At 39.8% G+C, this 17,728-nt stretch overlaps 1 protein-coding gene across 1 annotated transcript in view; it reads left to right on the forward strand.

Moving 5' to 3' along the window:
- The window catches only part of ubl3a (ubiquitin-like 3a), a 35,557-nt gene extending 20,962 nt beyond the window's left edge, over positions 1-14,595 (forward strand). The window contains exons 2-5 of the mRNA XM_004550146.3: positions 5,694-5,802; positions 8,622-8,708; positions 11,021-11,098; positions 12,764-14,595. Of these exons, the coding sequence (XP_004550203.1) occupies positions 5,694-5,802; positions 8,622-8,708; positions 11,021-11,098; positions 12,764-12,816 (327 nt within the window). The 3' untranslated portion in view covers positions 12,817-14,595. The remainder of the gene's footprint in view (positions 1-5,693; positions 5,803-8,621; positions 8,709-11,020; positions 11,099-12,763) is intronic.
- Positions 14,596-17,728: the final 3,133 nt, after the last annotated feature.

Below are 17,728 nucleotides of genomic sequence, written 5' to 3' on the forward strand. Positions count from 1 at the left end.
ACTTCTTCTTGGCTTAATTTATTTTCAAAGTGTATATTCTTGTCAAATTATCTTTCTTTAACCTTAGCACCACTGTCTTTCGTCTGACCTCTCTCTGTTTCATGGAAACAATACCTATCTAGTGTTTGTTGGAAAGCCATGTCAAAACAAAGCATGACACACCAGCAATTGTAGATATGTGGTCTATAAAGATAGCAAAGTTAATAATAAACATTTCAACTGGGTAAAGGTCCTTCTGCTCTCTTTTCCTACAGTGAACATGCTGATATCCAAATTTATCATCTGCACAGTCATGTCTGTATGAATGTGCATGAGTGTTGCACTGTTTCTTAAAAATATTTCTTAAAAATTATGTTAATCCATATTTCTTCTCTGTCCCTGAGCCTAATTATTTCACCTTTTCACTTAAACACATCATCATTGCTTTGCCAGGGAAACATTTTGTTAAAATGCAGTCAGTTAGTCTATTAAATATCCAGTCACGATTACGCCACAGTTTTTATTGTTTTTATCGCATCACTAGCAAAGAAGTTCATTGACACTGGTTAATGCAAAACACAAAAGACGCCCACATCTCCTGTTGTTTCACATATTGTTTTTATTTTTAATAAAGCCACATTTGTTTATCGCAATTTATCCACCTCCCTTAGTGGGGAGAAGTCATTGCATGTCACCCATTCATTAAAAGATAAAGAAGTAAAGTTGGCCTGGCTATTGGTGCACCTAACAAGCTGGTTCACCAATCTGTTGCCTGGCACACCCTTTGATGAGAGATGAGATAGCCTTTATTTGTCAGTTGCAGGTCTTTTGCCCACAACCGAGGGCAGGATCCTTGAAATTCAGCATAATTTCAAGGATCCTGCTTGAAACTGCTAAACTTCAGTTTGCAACGTTTCAGGTCTGAAAACAAAGATTAGAGGTAGCACATTTTAGGGAGGAAAGAAAGATAAGCTTGCAAAAGCTAACGTTTAATGTGATTAGAGCATTACCCCCCCCCCCCCCCCCCGAACGCTGCTAGACGCACACATGCCCACAGAGACTCAAAGATTACAAATCTTTGCTTTTTTGTATCACACATTTATAAGTCAGCCACTGTTACGTAACGACTGCGTTTGTGTGTATGTGTGAACGTAACAGAGGGAACTCGTGCAAGCGATAAAATACCTCTGTGTAGAATATTGAATTATGTCAAACTCAAAATGAGGCTCTCTGACAAATCGAAAGAGTTTGCTTTCCCATGCGCTCGCTTACAGTTTGCACATGCGCGCAGATGAAGCTCGCGGCTTTTAATACACGCATTTAACCAGCACTTCCAATATGCACAGTGATTTTCTAAAAGCGCTATCCCTTTTCAGCGTGTTTTTAATTAAAGAAAATAAAGGCTCCTGCGCATAATTTATACGATAATGGAGACTAACATTGTGGTTCTTTTTTGTGTCTTTGGAAAATTACTGAGAGCTTGCAACGCTGTTTCTTTTTCACACGTCTTTAAGTCATTTTAAAAAATGCAACAAATGTGTTACAGGTTACCAGAACATGGCCTATTCTGTAGCATTTAATATTTACAGCCAGAGAGCAGTGACAGAAAGAAAAGTGACCTCTCCGCAATTGTCTGTGAAATCACTGACGTAGAATTCATTAGTATTTAAAGTGCTGTGCAGCTACATTTCTCAGGTTTACAGCCGAATTTTCTCCAGATTTAACGGGCAAGTCAAAGCGAGCTGGCTGCTGGATCCAGCTGCCTCGCTTTAAACAGACCACAGCCGGGTTAATCACCCATGTCCTCTCTTAAATTCATTCATGCAGTTATGAATCCGCTCTGACAGCAGCAGCTAACCTTATTGCGCAGACTACATATAAAGCTGCTCTAATATATTCCCACAGGATGGCTTCCCACTCTGTAATTTGTTGACTGCTGCAGAGGGTCTAAAGAGCAGCAATACTCTTTAATGCACTTGTAAACATACACACAGACACATGCGTGCATATGCACACACAACAGTGCCTTGAGAAAGAGTTGAGAGCGGCGCTCAGGGAGGAATAATTATAGATGGCATTGAGTTTCCTGCTCTCCTCCGTGTGCAAACGGTGTTTAGCTAAGAGGGCTTGCTTGCTCACATGTTTACGGCATGGCATTTGTTGGCAGCCGGGTCACATTAGTGTTAGACTTTGTGAATGTCTGGTCTGCAGTGGAGCAGAGAGGCTCGACAGGCAAAAAGCTGTGTCACCAATTTTCCACATAAGTAACCTGTTTCTTTATTGTGTTATTTTCAGAAGCAGCCAGGAATAGGAGCAAGGATGCTTCCGCATTCTGTTACTGGAGCTTGCACACTTTCGCGTCTCCAACGGGAGGGCATGAAAGTGTTTGCAAGCTCTGCAAACACTTGCTAAATGACTTCTTCTTCTTCTCGCAGCTCTACAAGCTCTGCAAGCTCTGCAAGCTAGTGAAATGTTCACAGTGCTAATTTCTGGCATTTCAGAGTGCATCTGGCAGTGGGTTAGGATGTAGTATTTGTATGCATGAGTAACTAGCAGTCTGCCTGGAGATATGTGTTTGTACTGTGATTACGCATGAATTGTTTTCCTCCCCTTACCTGGAGCAATTGTATTTGTTAGAGAGAATAGACTGTAATTGAATATACTTCCCTGAGCTGGCTGTGCAACCTCATTACCTTGCCCTTTTACGGAAGAGAGAAAGGCGAAGTGAGCCTCTGGGAAAAGGGGGCAGGGAAGGGAAAAATGGCAAGGGAGAGCTGAGATCTCGACTCAGGTGAAATCAGAATTAGAACAGAGAGGGAAAAGGGGAGAAATTCATCTGTAGCAGCATAGCTCAATGTAAGGTCTTACACCACCATGAGCCACCAGAACACAAGGACTGGTACTTTTCATTGATGTCCCTGAAGTGCACACGAGTCTTTTGTAAAGATTTTTTCTTCTAATTTTATGCTCTGATGTTCCAGGTGGCTTGCACATTGTTCACAAGTCCTGCAGGAATTTCAGTTCTGTGGAAATCTGGCGGCTGCACTGGCCATAGCATGAGATTTTTGCATAATTTTGATACGCAAACCATTTCAAACATTCTCAGTTGGAGTGGAAACATCTGCATCTGTCATGCATTTATTTTTTCTAATAATTTGCATTTTCCAGGAAGTACACTGAGAGAAAGAGACTTGTAAGAATAGAGAAAGCAAAGAAAAAGAGACAGAGAAGAGAGGCAAAGGCAGAAATTCACCCTTGTGCTGACATATATAAGAAGAAAGGCTTAGTTTGCCTTGTTTAACCCAGGCTAGCTCAATTCTTCTTGTTATTCCGGCCTTGTACATTTCTCCACTGTACGCTGTACAGAGCCAGAGATTGATGGAGTCAGTGAAAGAGACAGAGTGAGTGAGGTGATGCAGAGACTGCAGCAAGCATGGGAAGATGGTTTGATGTGACACAGCAATGGAAAATGGGCAGGGGTTGGGGGTGGGAGGTTGAAGTGAAGCTATCCTGTAGGTGTTATCAGGTTAAGCCGCTCACCACTGGCTGTCGCCATGGTGACACCATGGTAACTACCAGGTGTTCTACTAGGAAGGAGCAAAACCTCTCGTATGCAAAGGGGATTCCTTTGAATCTCACTTTGTGCTCATTTCTGCTTCTTTTCTGCATTTGCCTGTAACGTTCAGGTGTTTGTGTTTATAACAATCAAACAGATGGAACAGTGTGCATGTTTACCTTCAGGCATCTGCTCAAAAGCTGATGCAAATTCATGCTTTTATGATCTGTGTCATCAAAGTTGTTAAAGGTATATTTTGTGAATCACAGCCGGAAGCAGCAGTGAATTATTTCTAGCGTTTCCCAGTCGTTAAAGGTGTGTTTGTGTGAGTCTGTTTGCCTGGATGCATGTGTTTGTACACAGTGCACCTGCAAATAGATGAAAAAAAACACACACACACAACTGAAGCTTGAAATTATCTTATCTCATTATTAAGTTGATTTAATCTCTTAGAGGCACATTTACCTGTGTTTGTGCTCATTATGTTTATTGTACGTGATGTTTTGTGTATGTCATATATATATACACATGCTTCTGTATGGCTCGTCCATGCTTAAACCTATAAGCTGATTTGGTTACGTACTTAAAGAGATCTCAGTTTCAATCCTTTGGTGTTAGCTCTGTTACATCACTCCACCCGGCTCCGTGTGTGTGTGTGTGTGTGGCACTCAGCAGAGTGGGTTTGGTAGGACACGGGGTGTGGTGTAGAAGGCTAACAGATACTTGGCACATGGAAACACACTGACAACAATGACACACGTGCTCGTGCCATGCGCACACAGGGGCCCAGCCACACAAATACAGTAAGCAAAGGCAAGCACACACCACTGAGTTCTGCTCTTAAAGGCACACTGTACCACTGCTAAATACATATCAGGCCTCTCATCTGCATCCTAGTGCTCGGCAGTTTAATTGCTCTGCAAATTAACGGTTCTAAATGTACACCCCCACGTGTGTTCAGTTCACTTGTGTATATTTTCTCGCTGGGAGCTGGTGATCTAAGGTGAGAGAAACAAAATCATGTGGCTGGAAGCAAAACACGTGTGTCCCTCTCATTTATGTGGTTTTTTTTAGATGCACAATCACATTGGTGAATAATGACCTTGTCTCTACGCGGGGCAGAGATCACCACTGAGGGTTTTTTTTTTCTCTCTCTGTTAAACTGCAAGTATGTACTTTTTTCAGTACAGAAGAATTCAGTGGATGTATTTTTGTAATGTGTCAGCCGAATTATCCAGTACACATAATGAGAGTTTGTATTCAGTAATAGTGAAGTTAGGTAGTCAAGGTCAAGTTTATTCAGATAGTGCATTTCCAAACAGTCCATGCTGCTTGCAGTGCTTAACAATGTAAAATGCCACTAAAATAAATAAAATGCACCGCAATGATGCAGTAAAATATAGAGAAAAAACAAATAAATAAATAAAATAAGTCAATTAAAACAACTAAAACAACAACAACAATAACTAAGACTGTTAAAACCAAAATGTTTAGGTCAACATGTGCTGTGGTAGTGTTTAAGTTACTAAGGTGCTTCACAATCTGATTTATAAATAGTATCAATCTAAAGTTACTCAGTGATTGCACATTGGAGGGGTTAAATTCTACACACAAATCCAGGAAATTAACCTAAAAAATACATACATGACATGACTGTGGAAACGTAATTAAAAACACAGGTGACTAACTACATAAACTACAGTACAAAACAAACATGGATACAGCATTTCTAATTTCAGGTAAAGGTTTAAGAAAATCTTTAATTTTAGTTGCCTGAAAAATGTCTCGCTCAAACACCTACAGGGACAAAAAAATGGGGAATGGTAAGCGAGAGACAAACTTCCATTCAATTTCAGACTTGGGAACCAAAGACAAAGAAATACAGTTTGAGGGAATTGAGAAAGCTGAAGAGGAAGTTGGAGAGACTGATGGGAGTTCATCCAACGGAAGGATGTTCCTCAGGGTCTTCATATCCTTCTTCTGTTTCCTATTAAATTACTAACTTGAAACCGTGTGCTTCCTGACCCAGCTCTATAATCTGACATATGGGACAGCTGTTTGTTTGAATGTGCATTTTTCTCTGTCTTCATTTTTTGTTTCTCACATTCACTAATGCTGTTTTTTTGTTTTTTGTTTTTTGCTTTTACCTGTGTTGCAGATAAACCTGCGGCTGATTTTGGTCAGTGGAAAGACGAAAGAATTCCTCTTCTCTCCCAACGACTCTGCAGCAGATATCGCCAAACACGTTTATGACAACTGGCCAATGGGTGAGTAGCTCAATTATGTATTGCTATTCACATCAGATACATGTGCATCGATATGCAGAGGTATGAGTCTGCTATAAATGTATGTGCAATATAAATATGAAAGCAATAACAAGTTCCTACGTTATGAATAAAATCATTGTGGTCTAAGGCAGTCGCTTACAGTACAGTGAAAAGGTTTTCACTGTACTAAGCACACCCCAAGATTCAGTAGCTTGTAGAGCCACGTTTAGCAGCAATAACACAAATCATTTTTCTGCTTGACTGTAGTCCCATTCTTCTTTACAGCATTGCTTCAGTACGTTGAGCTTTAAAGGTATTCGTGCACATCTCTCTTTAAGGTTGTCAACATTTTAATTAGTTTGAGGTCTGGACTTTGACTAGGCCATTGCAGCACCTCGATTATTTCCTTTTTCAGCCATTCTGTTACAGATTGGCTGCTGTGCTTGGAATCATCGTCCTGTTGCATGGCCCAATTTCAGCTAAGGTGCAGCTTTCAGACAGATCTAACATTTGACTCTAGAATACTTTTGTATAGAGACGAGTGCATGGTTGACTCAGTGACTCAATGACCTGATACCTGGGTTCTGTGGCTACAGAATAAGCCTACCTCTTAAGCCCTCCACCACTGTGCTTGATAGAGGGTATGGGGTAGTTGTGCTGATATAGTGTTTTTGGTTTTCACCAAACACGGAGCATTCTATTGTAGACAAACATCTCCACTCATTTAGAGGCAGCTTTGCAAAGCTAGTCTGTGCTGCCCTGTTCTTTTTAGTGAGAAGAGGCTTTTTCCTGTTTACCCTTTCAAACAAAACCATACTTGTTCGGCCTTTTTAAACTGTACTATTGTGAACTTTGACATTTAAAATGCTATCTGAGGCCTGTAGAGTATGAGATTTAGCTCTCGGGTTCTGTACAGTTTTTTTTTTTTGCATGGTCTGACGTTGGGGTGAACCTTCTGGGACATCTCCTCCTGGGAAGATTGTGGCTTTGTGTTAATACACACCTCACCAACAAACTGCCAAGACTTTTGTTTTTATGGACGTGGCAATGCACTCATGATCCATACAGCAGTACAAGGGTACTCCTGGAAGCAGTCAGGGCACACTTGTTTTTTCTCTCTTTCCTCTTTAAGATATAGCTTTTCATATATTTGATTAATTCTTACAGACATCTACAAACTTATTTTTACAGTAACCACATTTTCAAAGCTGATTGACTTTTTTTAAAAGTGAAAAAGCAGGTTAAATATATATTCTTATAATAGTAATCTGTAGCAAAAGAAAAATATCATTGTTTACCTGTCCAGCCTGCAGTTGTACTTTTTCAGTTCACTTTTTTCAGTATTGGAAGTTTTTTTTTCATGTTTGACATTTAAAAACTAAAAAATAACACGTGGAAAATGTACCTGCTCGACACCAAACAGTCAGCAACGAGCTAGCGAAGACGGTGGATGATTGTGGAGCTGCTCTAGCTTGTAATGTGCAAACAAGATTAACGGACAGTTCAAGGTTTAGGTTAACAGCAAAATTAGCATTAGAGTTGACTTTCTTTCTTACCTCATTACAAAGGTGCTTATAACACAGTTGTATTATTTATTTGATTTACATGAGAAAGATCTGGGTTTTCACATCTGCTTTATACATGTCAGATTTTAGCATCAGCTTTGGTTTTACTTACAGTTCTATATTCTTTAACATTTTTGCATTTAATATGTGGTGTTTAATAAATATTATCATTATGCAGGCACAGCTACCGAATCTCTGTAAAAACTCTAATTAAACAATTTAACTGTAAACAAATATTTGTTAATTTGCTTAGAAACTACTTGATCAGACTTATTGCTGTCAGACCAACTGCTAATTGCTTACATGCAGGTCTATATAGCAGTGTGGGGAATGTGCATATCTTTGGTGTAGGGTAATTAGAATGAACTCCTTTCAGCCTGATTATCATTGCATACAGGAATGTGGGATCACAGTGCAGCCGCTTCCTTTCTGTAATACACCCACTTGCCTCGCTGCTGCTGTGCACCAGGGTTAGAATTCATTTGATACTGCCCACCTTACGTCACCTTCAAAACTCTAGCTTTTTCCCACGGTGCCGCTAATGTACTCCAGTTTAAGAGAACTCCACGATGCATGAAAAACTACAAATTACACAGTTGGACTCGAATTCTCCTCGACAACAGAAGTTTTCCGTTCAATCCCGTCAGTGTTGGGAGCACCCTGTGTTCCTCCCAGACAACCCATCTGAACCCTGAGAGACCCGGAGCAGGCTCTCAGTCAGCAACAACACCCTGCGCTTAGCTAGAGACAAACATCTGGTGGCCAGACTCTGTTGCTGCGCAACTCCGCACTCTCGTTTCTCTCTCATTTAATGCGTTCACTTTTGTCCTTAGCTCTTCCCGAGCCACACCTCGTCTTCTTCTTTTGCCTCGGCTCTTTCTCACGTTCTGTAGGGCATCCCGCAAAGCCCAAATATTATACATTCTGCCTTTAAGGATTTAAAATAAAGGCCCTAAATGTCTTAAAATATCTTCAGTGTGGTTGTCTGTGGTTCTTCTTTTTTTTTTCTTTACCAGGCAGCAACTGATTTCTTTTCACTACACTGTGTTCAGCATTTTCATCACGCCGACACGACAGCTTTTTATACACAGCTTTAGGATTCTTGTATATTGTGGCTTTTGAAGTACATTAAATTGTACTTGTGAAATGTCAAATTAATACTTCATGGAAAACGAGTAAAATAAGAGGTAAAAATGAACCAGCAGGGCTCCTTTCTCTTTAACTGTCTCCTCCTTTCTCTCTGCTTTCCTACAGACTGGGAGGAAGAGCAGGTCAGCAGTCCTAACATCCTGAGGCTCATCTACCAGGGACGTTTTCTACACGGCAACGTAACACTAGGAGGTGAGAAAACACTGAAGCTACACCACCCAGAGAAAATGGCTCATTCGCTCATAGACATGCACACAAAATCACAGCCATGCACTGCTGGAAAGTTCTTTGCTGTTCTCATCCTTTTCCTGAGTCACAGAACAGAGGTACCTCAGTGCTCTGGACAAGCTTGCTTTGACAGGGAAAGAGGGAGGAGAGAGGAAATAGAGGAAAAAGAGGGGAAAGAGGCTGGTCAGGAAAGAGGGAAGACTGGCGTTTAAAGGAGACCTCAAGTGGTACAAAGGAGAGAGAGAAAGGAAGCGAGAGTGAAAGGCAGAAAAGGACGTCTTCTGTTGTGGAAGGCCAGTTCACTCTCTCTGGCTTTTAGGCTTTTTATCTGCCTAACCCAATTTAGACTTGACTGGTGCTTTGTGGTTAACGGTGTTACAGCGCACCCTAACCCTTTTGCAGTCTTCTATCTGCCATCCATCTGATAATTCCCTTATCTTTTAGCATGTTTGCACATTAACACAGAATCCTTGTTGAGTACAGACACACACATTTTAAAGCACACACACAAGTTGCCAACTATTACATGTTAACAGCAGTGTGTAGTTTTAAAAGTTATAACTATATATGAACTTATGCGAAGCGGTGAGAGATCCTGCAAATTTTCCTTCTTATTTTGTGTATTCACGACATTTCTGGGCTCCAGCCTTTAGGCAGTGGTTGTTTAATTCCATGCCAATTACAGCTGTGTGTGTAGTCTGAGGACTTTGTAAAAACCTATTGAAATAGACTGTGCCCAGCTCCAACAACGAGGTAGCAAAACTCTTATTTAAACAGAAGCAGGGTTGCACTGAACAACCTGTTATGTTATGCACCTATGGCAGTCTGTTGTGAGCGCTACCTTTTCAACTTGCTACTGCTGACGAGCACTTCTGACACACCTACCAAAGGCGAGGGCATACCACAGCGTCTCATGGAAACATTTAGATGAACCTGGAGGCACCATTTCAGACTGAATGTGCTCCTTTTCCATCTCTCTCCTCTGGTGTCTGTGTCATGGATTTTAAAAAGAGCAGCAGGTCTGTGTGTTTGTGTGGCCAAGGGCGAGGCTGTGCTACACACACACGCATGCAGGGCCGAGTGGCGTCAGTAGACAGGATGAAGCGTGCATTTATGCTGCATTCATACAAAATCCGGTGGTGCCTCACTTTCCTGCAGGGTTGTTCCAAGGCGTGTGGGTGGGTTGTGTTTTTTTTGTTTTTTAGGTTCGTTAGAGTGCTGTGAGACAATAATAAAATAATATTTTACAATCTTATTGGCTGCTTTTTCCTTGCTGATGTTGCTGATTTACTTTCAAGCGCACTGATCGACCTCTGATTTTACTCCTTTTGGCTTCTTGACCCAGGCTGCAGGCGCCAAGTTGGATTATATTATCTCTTTAAGGGGTATCCAGCAGCTCATCTATTGGTTTTGGTCTATTCGGTATTACAAAGTTGTTGTTTTTTTATTGATATTTCACCTGCCTTCCTCATAGCCATTGCTTTCCATTATTTTTCATACTAACATGAATGCCTACCAATAAAGGGACAGGCAAAAAACAAAACAAAAAAAAAAACAAAAAAAAAAACAATAAAACTCAACTGATATGTTGGCAGGGCAGATATATTGGCTTATAGTAGCTAATATATCAGTATTGGTAAATTAAAATTTAAAAACTAAAGAAGAAATGGGGAAAAACACCCTTCAAACATGTTACATAGCATGTCTACCAGAGGGTGCTCTGCAACCTCCACATTTGTGTTTTCTCACTTTTGTCTGCTAACTAATCCCGTTGAACTTGAATCCACTGTATACATGTGCATGTACATACTACACTCTACACGTGTGTCAGATATTTTGTGCATTTCTTTTTTAATTAATCCTTTTTAGTGTTAAGTATCGTTTAATTTGCACCTTTATTACTGGTAATTATGTTGCAATATTATCTGCAAATAACAATAAAACTTGGAACCGGGTCGTCTTATTCAAGAGCAAGAAACTAGCCGCTCCTTGAGCCGCTTGTGAACAGTGTTTTAAATGATTCAGTTACATATGGATTCAGATTGCCAACAATTTCAAGTGATTATTATTCTGCAATCCCACTTTAATCGCATAATTTGACAATTTAATTTTCTCTATGTGTAGCTCAGCATTATCCAATCTATAATTTACACTCAGTTTCAGAAAGCTGTTAAAAAGTCATGTTATACTTCTGCTGAGTGACACTGTGCAGGCAAATATAATGTAGCGCACTGAATAACCTTTTCATCCTCTCCCTCCTTCTCTCCCTCTCTCAGCTCTCAAACTGCCCTTGGGGAAGACCACAGTGATGCATTTAGTTGCCAGAGAGACTTTGCCTGAGCCAAATTCCCAAGGTAACCAGCTCCCCGTCTCCCCTTTTTCCTTTCAGGAGGCTTTTCACACGCTGAACAACGTTAAATGTTCCGCTCCCAGCCATTATTTATTTCTGCACATGGCTTCTGTTTTAGGAGCAGCCACTAGTGCAAATAATTGGCTCCTTGAAGTGTATCCCCAAGATACAACACACTGTGTAGAGTATAATTATATATTATAGCTAATATAAATCATGCCAGAAGATTTGCTTCATTTTTTTATGACTATGACAAGCGAATAGTGTTCAAATGGACATCAAGTTCTCATACTGGGTATCTGTGAGCCCATGTGAGGAAGAATGAATCTGAATGAACTTTTGTTATGTGGAGAAACAGTTACAAAGTTAGATTTGAAGTACTCTTTATGTGAATTGTACAAAAGACCTGAGTCGCCCCTCTTTTTTTAATTTCTGGTCTTGTATGTTTTTTTTATAGTGCTCTTGAGCAGCAGTTCTCTAGGCTTTTTAAAGTTTGGTTGCTTTTTCAGTCCAGTCCTTGTACCTGACCATTTTCAGAGAAATGTTTTTTATGTTTATCAAGCCTTAAAGAATGAGCCAGCGTTTCTTTAGTTGAATCTATGAAAAATCTCAAAGACAACACAGTCTGAGAGACATAAAATAGCATGTTTGCTCCAACAAGTTGATTCCCAAAGAGCTGTTAGGCAGATGTTTTTAAGGAAGTGAAACAGGGAGAAAAGGCTGAAATATGCCAAACTGCACAAGATCTTGACTGAAAACCAATGGCAATGGAGTGATGAATACAAATGTGACATTTTGTAGTTCAAATTGGTATTAATATGTACGTTGGAGGTCAGGAGAGAGGTACAACAGTGACTATCTCCAAGCATCTGTAGAATTAGATGACTGTGGAGGCTGTGTCATGGTTTGGGGCTATATTTCAGACAGTGGTGTTGGAGATCTTAGAAAAGTGCCATCAGATTTTGATCCACTATGAAGTACCAACTGGAAAGCATCTGACTTACTACATTTAATACATTTTCAGCATGGCAATGATCCCAAACACACTGCCAAAGCAGGAAAAGCATTAAAACACAAAGTCAGGAGCACTATCACTCATGAATTGGCCTCCCCAACCTTATTAAAGCAGTGTTGGATCATCCTGCCTAAGAAAGTTAAGCCTGTGGTCATACCAAATCTCGATTTTCAAGATTTTTATGCTGCATTTCCACATTTCAGTAAATTGCAGCACCAATTTCCCATTTTAACAAAATGTAAAGAAATGAGAGATGGGTTAAGACTTTTACACAACACTGTAAGTGTAGATTTCAAGAGTCTACATTTAAAAAAAAAAAAAAATGAGGCAATGTTGCTTCAGGTACCACTAGGAAATGTAACAAACTCAAAGAGTTTGAGCAACAGATCCAGTCTCATGAAATCCCAAAATGCTGCTCAGCTGTAGGAGATGGAGATTTAGACCTTCTTTTGAACATTTATGAGCTACATATGTTATATGGTTGTAGTATATCAAAAGTATTTCCATGCAGTGTTGCTGTATCTGAACTTGGCCTACCAGTATGTTTCTAAATCTGTCCTTTTGAGGTGATGTCTGACTATTGAGCTGAGTAACTCTGTGACAGTGCTGTGTGGGTGTTTGCTTAATCATGACGTTTGTGTGCTGTGTGTCCAGGTCAGAGGAACAGAGAGAAGACCGGGGAGAGTAACTGCTGTGTCATTCTGTAAATACACACCTCCACCGCCACCCCCTTTCATCCTTTGCATCCGTTCTCGCCCTCCATGTCCTGGACCTAATGAGCTTGTACCTTGTCCTGTAGCCTGTCTACACTGCGAATACTCATAGAGACATTTAACGAAACAAACAAACTCGCACTTTCTCTGTTTTTCCCCTTCTCCCTCATACACATGCATAGAAGGACAGCAGGCTCAGGCTGATCCAGGACAGACTTGGAGAGCAGTAAATTGATTAAAGATAGAGTTGATTCCTTTGTTGTACTTGATTTGCTGTCATAACTGAAAATGAGAAGGAACTGGATTTGCATGTTTTTTTCTTTCTTTCTTAATGAAATCCTTTTGAAGCCTTCTGCCATACACATGCATGCACACACACATTTGCAGTAAACACACACACACACCTTGTCGAGCCATCCTCAGGCGGTCTCTTACAAGTCACCTTTCTAACTGGCTCTTTACTCTGGCCGGTTGTCATTGTAATGCAGTGCCCAAATTTGTGCGTGTGGCCTTGTTTTCTCATACAGACCGCTGAGAATTTTAACCACTAACAGCTCATCAGCATACCAACAAATGCGCACGCTCCAACTTCCTGTCCTCACATCGAGCCGCGCGTGCTTGCGTGATACCCCTTAGTGCGGCAGACAAAGCGCAGACGTGCCTGATCAGAGAACTCAAAACATGACACGCACACACACACATAATAACACACACGTTTGTGCCCTCTTTACTGCCCTCCTCTGCATGTGCCCTTAAAGGTCGCAAGAGAGAAACGATTCCCTTTTTTTATGTCGAGAGCGACACATCCCACTCCTTTGAGCCCGCTGTATTTTAGCCAAACGAAGCCTAACAAGCAAACAAATAGAAAACAACCATTTTTTTAAGGTCTTGTTTTTCGATATTTGTTTGTTCATGATTTTTTTTTTTTTGGTGACTGTGTTTTGACAGTCCACTCATATTATCGACCGACTAGTGTTGTGATTAATGAAACATCATGCCAATTTTCTTTCCGTGACACGCCGTCGCTGTCTCACTGTGCCCCCCCTCCCTTTATTTTTATAGCAGTATTGTGAAGGATCTCTCAGACAGTTACTTTGTAAGCACGGACATTAACTCAGAAGGAAAAGGGTCCTTATTTGTCTTAATTTGCCTCTTAAATCTGCATTAATAAGTCCAGTTTGCACAACTAAAGCATGTGCTCCTTCATTAGATTAAAACAAATGTATAAAAAGCTTTGTTTTATTTTATATTTTTCCAGTGGAAGTAATGTTCCAAACTAAGGTAACATGTGTAGAATATATTTAATATGAATCTTATATAGAAAATGACGACTTTAGATCTTGGTGATATACATTATATTGGTGTTTAGTCTATGATTGTGTATACGGTTAGCTTCTAGCCAGTTCACAGTCACTCTCTGACAATGTCTTGTGCTTAACAGCAGCAAATCCTCCCTAATCATTTATGGACTGATGGATTTTTGTTTTCTTTCTTTTGTTCTTTCTCTTTTATTATTCATTTCTTTTTCATTTGTTTATAAAGTAATATAATCCTGTTTCTTTGTGGGGTTTTGTTGTTTTTGCTTTAAAGAATCGCTTTGTAACAGCACTAGGTCTTAAAAAAATATTGTTTATATTGATCAGGGTTCAAATCTGTACAGAGATACACGTTTTCAAACCAATTGTAAATAGCACTAATGCTCTCCCCTCCCCCCCTGCAAACTTCAAAATGGAATACATCTGTAAACTAAATAAAAGTTATTGAAGTGCGCTACCTCGTTGTCATGATTTATTGCACGTGAACTGTAATGTTTTAAGCGCCACTGACTAATCATTCTAACAGCATCTTAGCTCACAGTCTGTGGGACTTTAACCAGAGGGCTGAACAAGACACCGGACTCCAATCTTCATCTTAACAACTTCAGCAAATTATTCTAAAAAGAGTTTTTCTTGTTACAGTGACTCTGGTATGTTGAATTTCACCTTGAAACTATCACTCACAGGTTAGTGTTGTAAATAGAGGTGGGCTTAAATTTAGATTCTTCAACTTCTTGGAACAAGTAAAACACATTTAGTCTCTTTTGAGCATCAATATCACAATAATTTAACAAAACTGTAAAATTTGGGATGATGGTGCTGTTAACAGAGAAGCTGCAGAGTATCCAGGTCCTGTGGCTATAAACACAAGCCCAAATCATGACTGCTCCACCACCATGCTGAAAGTTCGTACGAGGTGTTTGTGCTGATATGCTGTTTGATTTTCATTGAAGAACATTGCTCCAAAAGTCTTTTGGTTTGTCCAGATGCAGCTATGCAAACCTAAACCATCTTGCTGTGTTTTTTGTTTTTTGAGAGAAAAGCATTTCTACTGGCCAAAAAAAACAAGCCCCGTAGTATTTTTCTAATTGTACTGCCATGAAATTTAGTGTTTAACGTGCTAACTGAATCCTTTAGACACAGCTGAATGCTCCAGATCTGCAAACTGTCCAAACCTCTGTTTTTATAGGTGTGCTCACACTTGCTGATGATCAATTAAACAAGTCCATTTAATTAGAAGCAGCTGGCTGCTACTTATCCTTATGGAAGCAGTAGGAGTGTACTTCAGATGACTCCATAGAGCGCTATGAAAACTTTTTCACATGACTGTATGATGTAGAATAGTAGAAACCAGTAGCGGGAGCCTGAATGATTTTATCTGTTTTCTGAGTCATATCAAGATATCACTTTAGACCTCCTGAAGCTGAAAGCTCCTTATTTTCATGTCTCTGTAGAAAAGATGAATGTGTACCAAGATTACACATCATCACAATCTGGTGGTGGAATCAGACAGGCGGTACAAACTAACAAGGAAGCAACACTATCACAGTACACATTGGGGGAAAAAAAGTAAGTGAGTATGTGGGAAACATCTTGCGGTATGCTGTGATGCACAGAATTTGCACGGCTTCATTAAATATACAAAAACACATCAGGTGGGAGGTTAATCCACCAATTTTAGCAGTGGTAGAGATGTTTTAAGTGTTTAAGGCTGTGCTACACAAATAAGAAAAAAACTCAATAGATTTTACTTAAATTTGTAAAAACACTCTTGTAATAACAAAGCTGATTATTCAAAATGATGCAAAAAGTCTAATAATATAATAGCAGTGCCGCTGACACTAGAATTTTATTGTTTTACTGAAAGTTGTTGTTTCAGTAAATGATCCAAAGACTTTTTCAACTGATGTGTAAGATTGCTGCATAAGTTATTGATGCACTCTATAAAGCAATATTTTCAAATTCAACATTATTGTCAAGTCTGCAATTTGTTCAGGACGCACGCACAGGATCGAAATGTTGTTTCCTCCTTTACTTGTTTTAGTTAAATGAACTTAAATGCTTAAATGAAGTATCAGCTATAAATATGAATAATAACATATTTATAGTTGATACACGCAGTAATGATGCGCAATTATTGCTGCGTTTAAAAATCTCAGGTGTTTAAAAATGTGAGGGGTACTGCAGTTTTTTGTGTACAAAATATTAAGTATTATTAAGTATTACAGTACATCTTATGACACTTCAAAAATGAGTATGGGTACACTGAAAGAAAAACACTACAGATGCAACAACTAAGCATGTCTGTGTGCAGGAGTATGCTTCCTGTGAGGTGACAGTCAACAGTTTCTCACTGGATAAAAACCCCTGATTAATGTTTGTGTTGTTTCTCGTGTTCAACACGTCAAGTAAGTCAGAATGTTTACTCAAAGTTACCGATACAGTCGTACACAGCGAGAAAGAATAAACTCTGATTTGTAAAACAAAAAAAACAAAAACGTGATGGCATTGAGTCACTTGTCGAGTTTGCTCAACATCGAGTAGACCAAAGTGCAGCAGGAGGAGCAGCACAGAGAACAACCCAGCCTGCTGCCCTGGGAGAGTTTTGCAAACGTGTTAAACGTCATGTACTCGTCTACTAACGACACACTGAGCAAACAAAATATGTTACATGTGTTATTTGCTCAGTGGTTAAAGAAATAAAAGATATGTGTCTGAGAATATCACTAGGTGTAAAGCAGTGCAGTGTAAGAGAAGCATAAAGAGCTATTCAAACTGAAGATGCTGACTGTTTCTGTGTTACCAGTGGAGTCCTGTGTAGTTTTTGTCCCTCCTCTCCTCCCTGCAGCCATGCTGTGTCACAGTAACGCGGGCCACATTTAACATGAATACAGCTATTCTTTCTCGAAGAGACTGCGTACAGACAGAGCGGGCTGTGGTTACAGTAGTGAAAAGCACCACTCTCTGTGTGTTTGTGTGTGCGTGTGAGGCATTAACCATGCCAGCATCACTTCTGCTTTGCTTCCAAACAATACACCAACAGTATTTATACAAATCAGTGTTCCCAAGGAAATCTGAGTCTCCGTAAGAACTCCTTATAATTTGCAGTATGAGCTAAATATCTGTGATCTATACAAATCCACATTTAAGTGTTGAGCTTGGCTGTAAACATTAATAAAACATATCTCTCATGCTTACTTCAGACCACAACAACAGGGTTAAAACCCTGGTGCAGTGATATCTTCTCATGAAGCTTCTCTCAGCATTCCTTTATTGTGCTTACATGGATTATAAGGGAAAAAATAAAATTATGGAAAAAGATCTTTCAAACAGAGTTGCAAGGCAGGAGTTGCCTGAATTCAGCGGGTGAATTCTGTTTGCAGTAAAGATTGAGGATGATGCCATCTTCTGGCAGAATACTTCTATGACAGCTCATCGTTCCACACTATAAATGCACATGTCGTCTGATAGCTTTGAGTATTTATTTATTGTGTGTGTGTGTGTGTGTGTGTGTGTGTGTGTGTGTGTGTGTGTGTGTGTGTGTGTTTATATATATAAATAACTATAGGTTGGTGGATGAGTTTTAAGAT

This window comes from Maylandia zebra, linkage group LG10, assembly GCF_041146795.1.
Source record: "Maylandia zebra isolate NMK-2024a linkage group LG10, Mzebra_GT3a, whole genome shotgun sequence".
NCBI classification, from domain to species: Eukaryota; Metazoa; Chordata; class Actinopteri; order Cichliformes; family Cichlidae; genus Maylandia; species Maylandia zebra.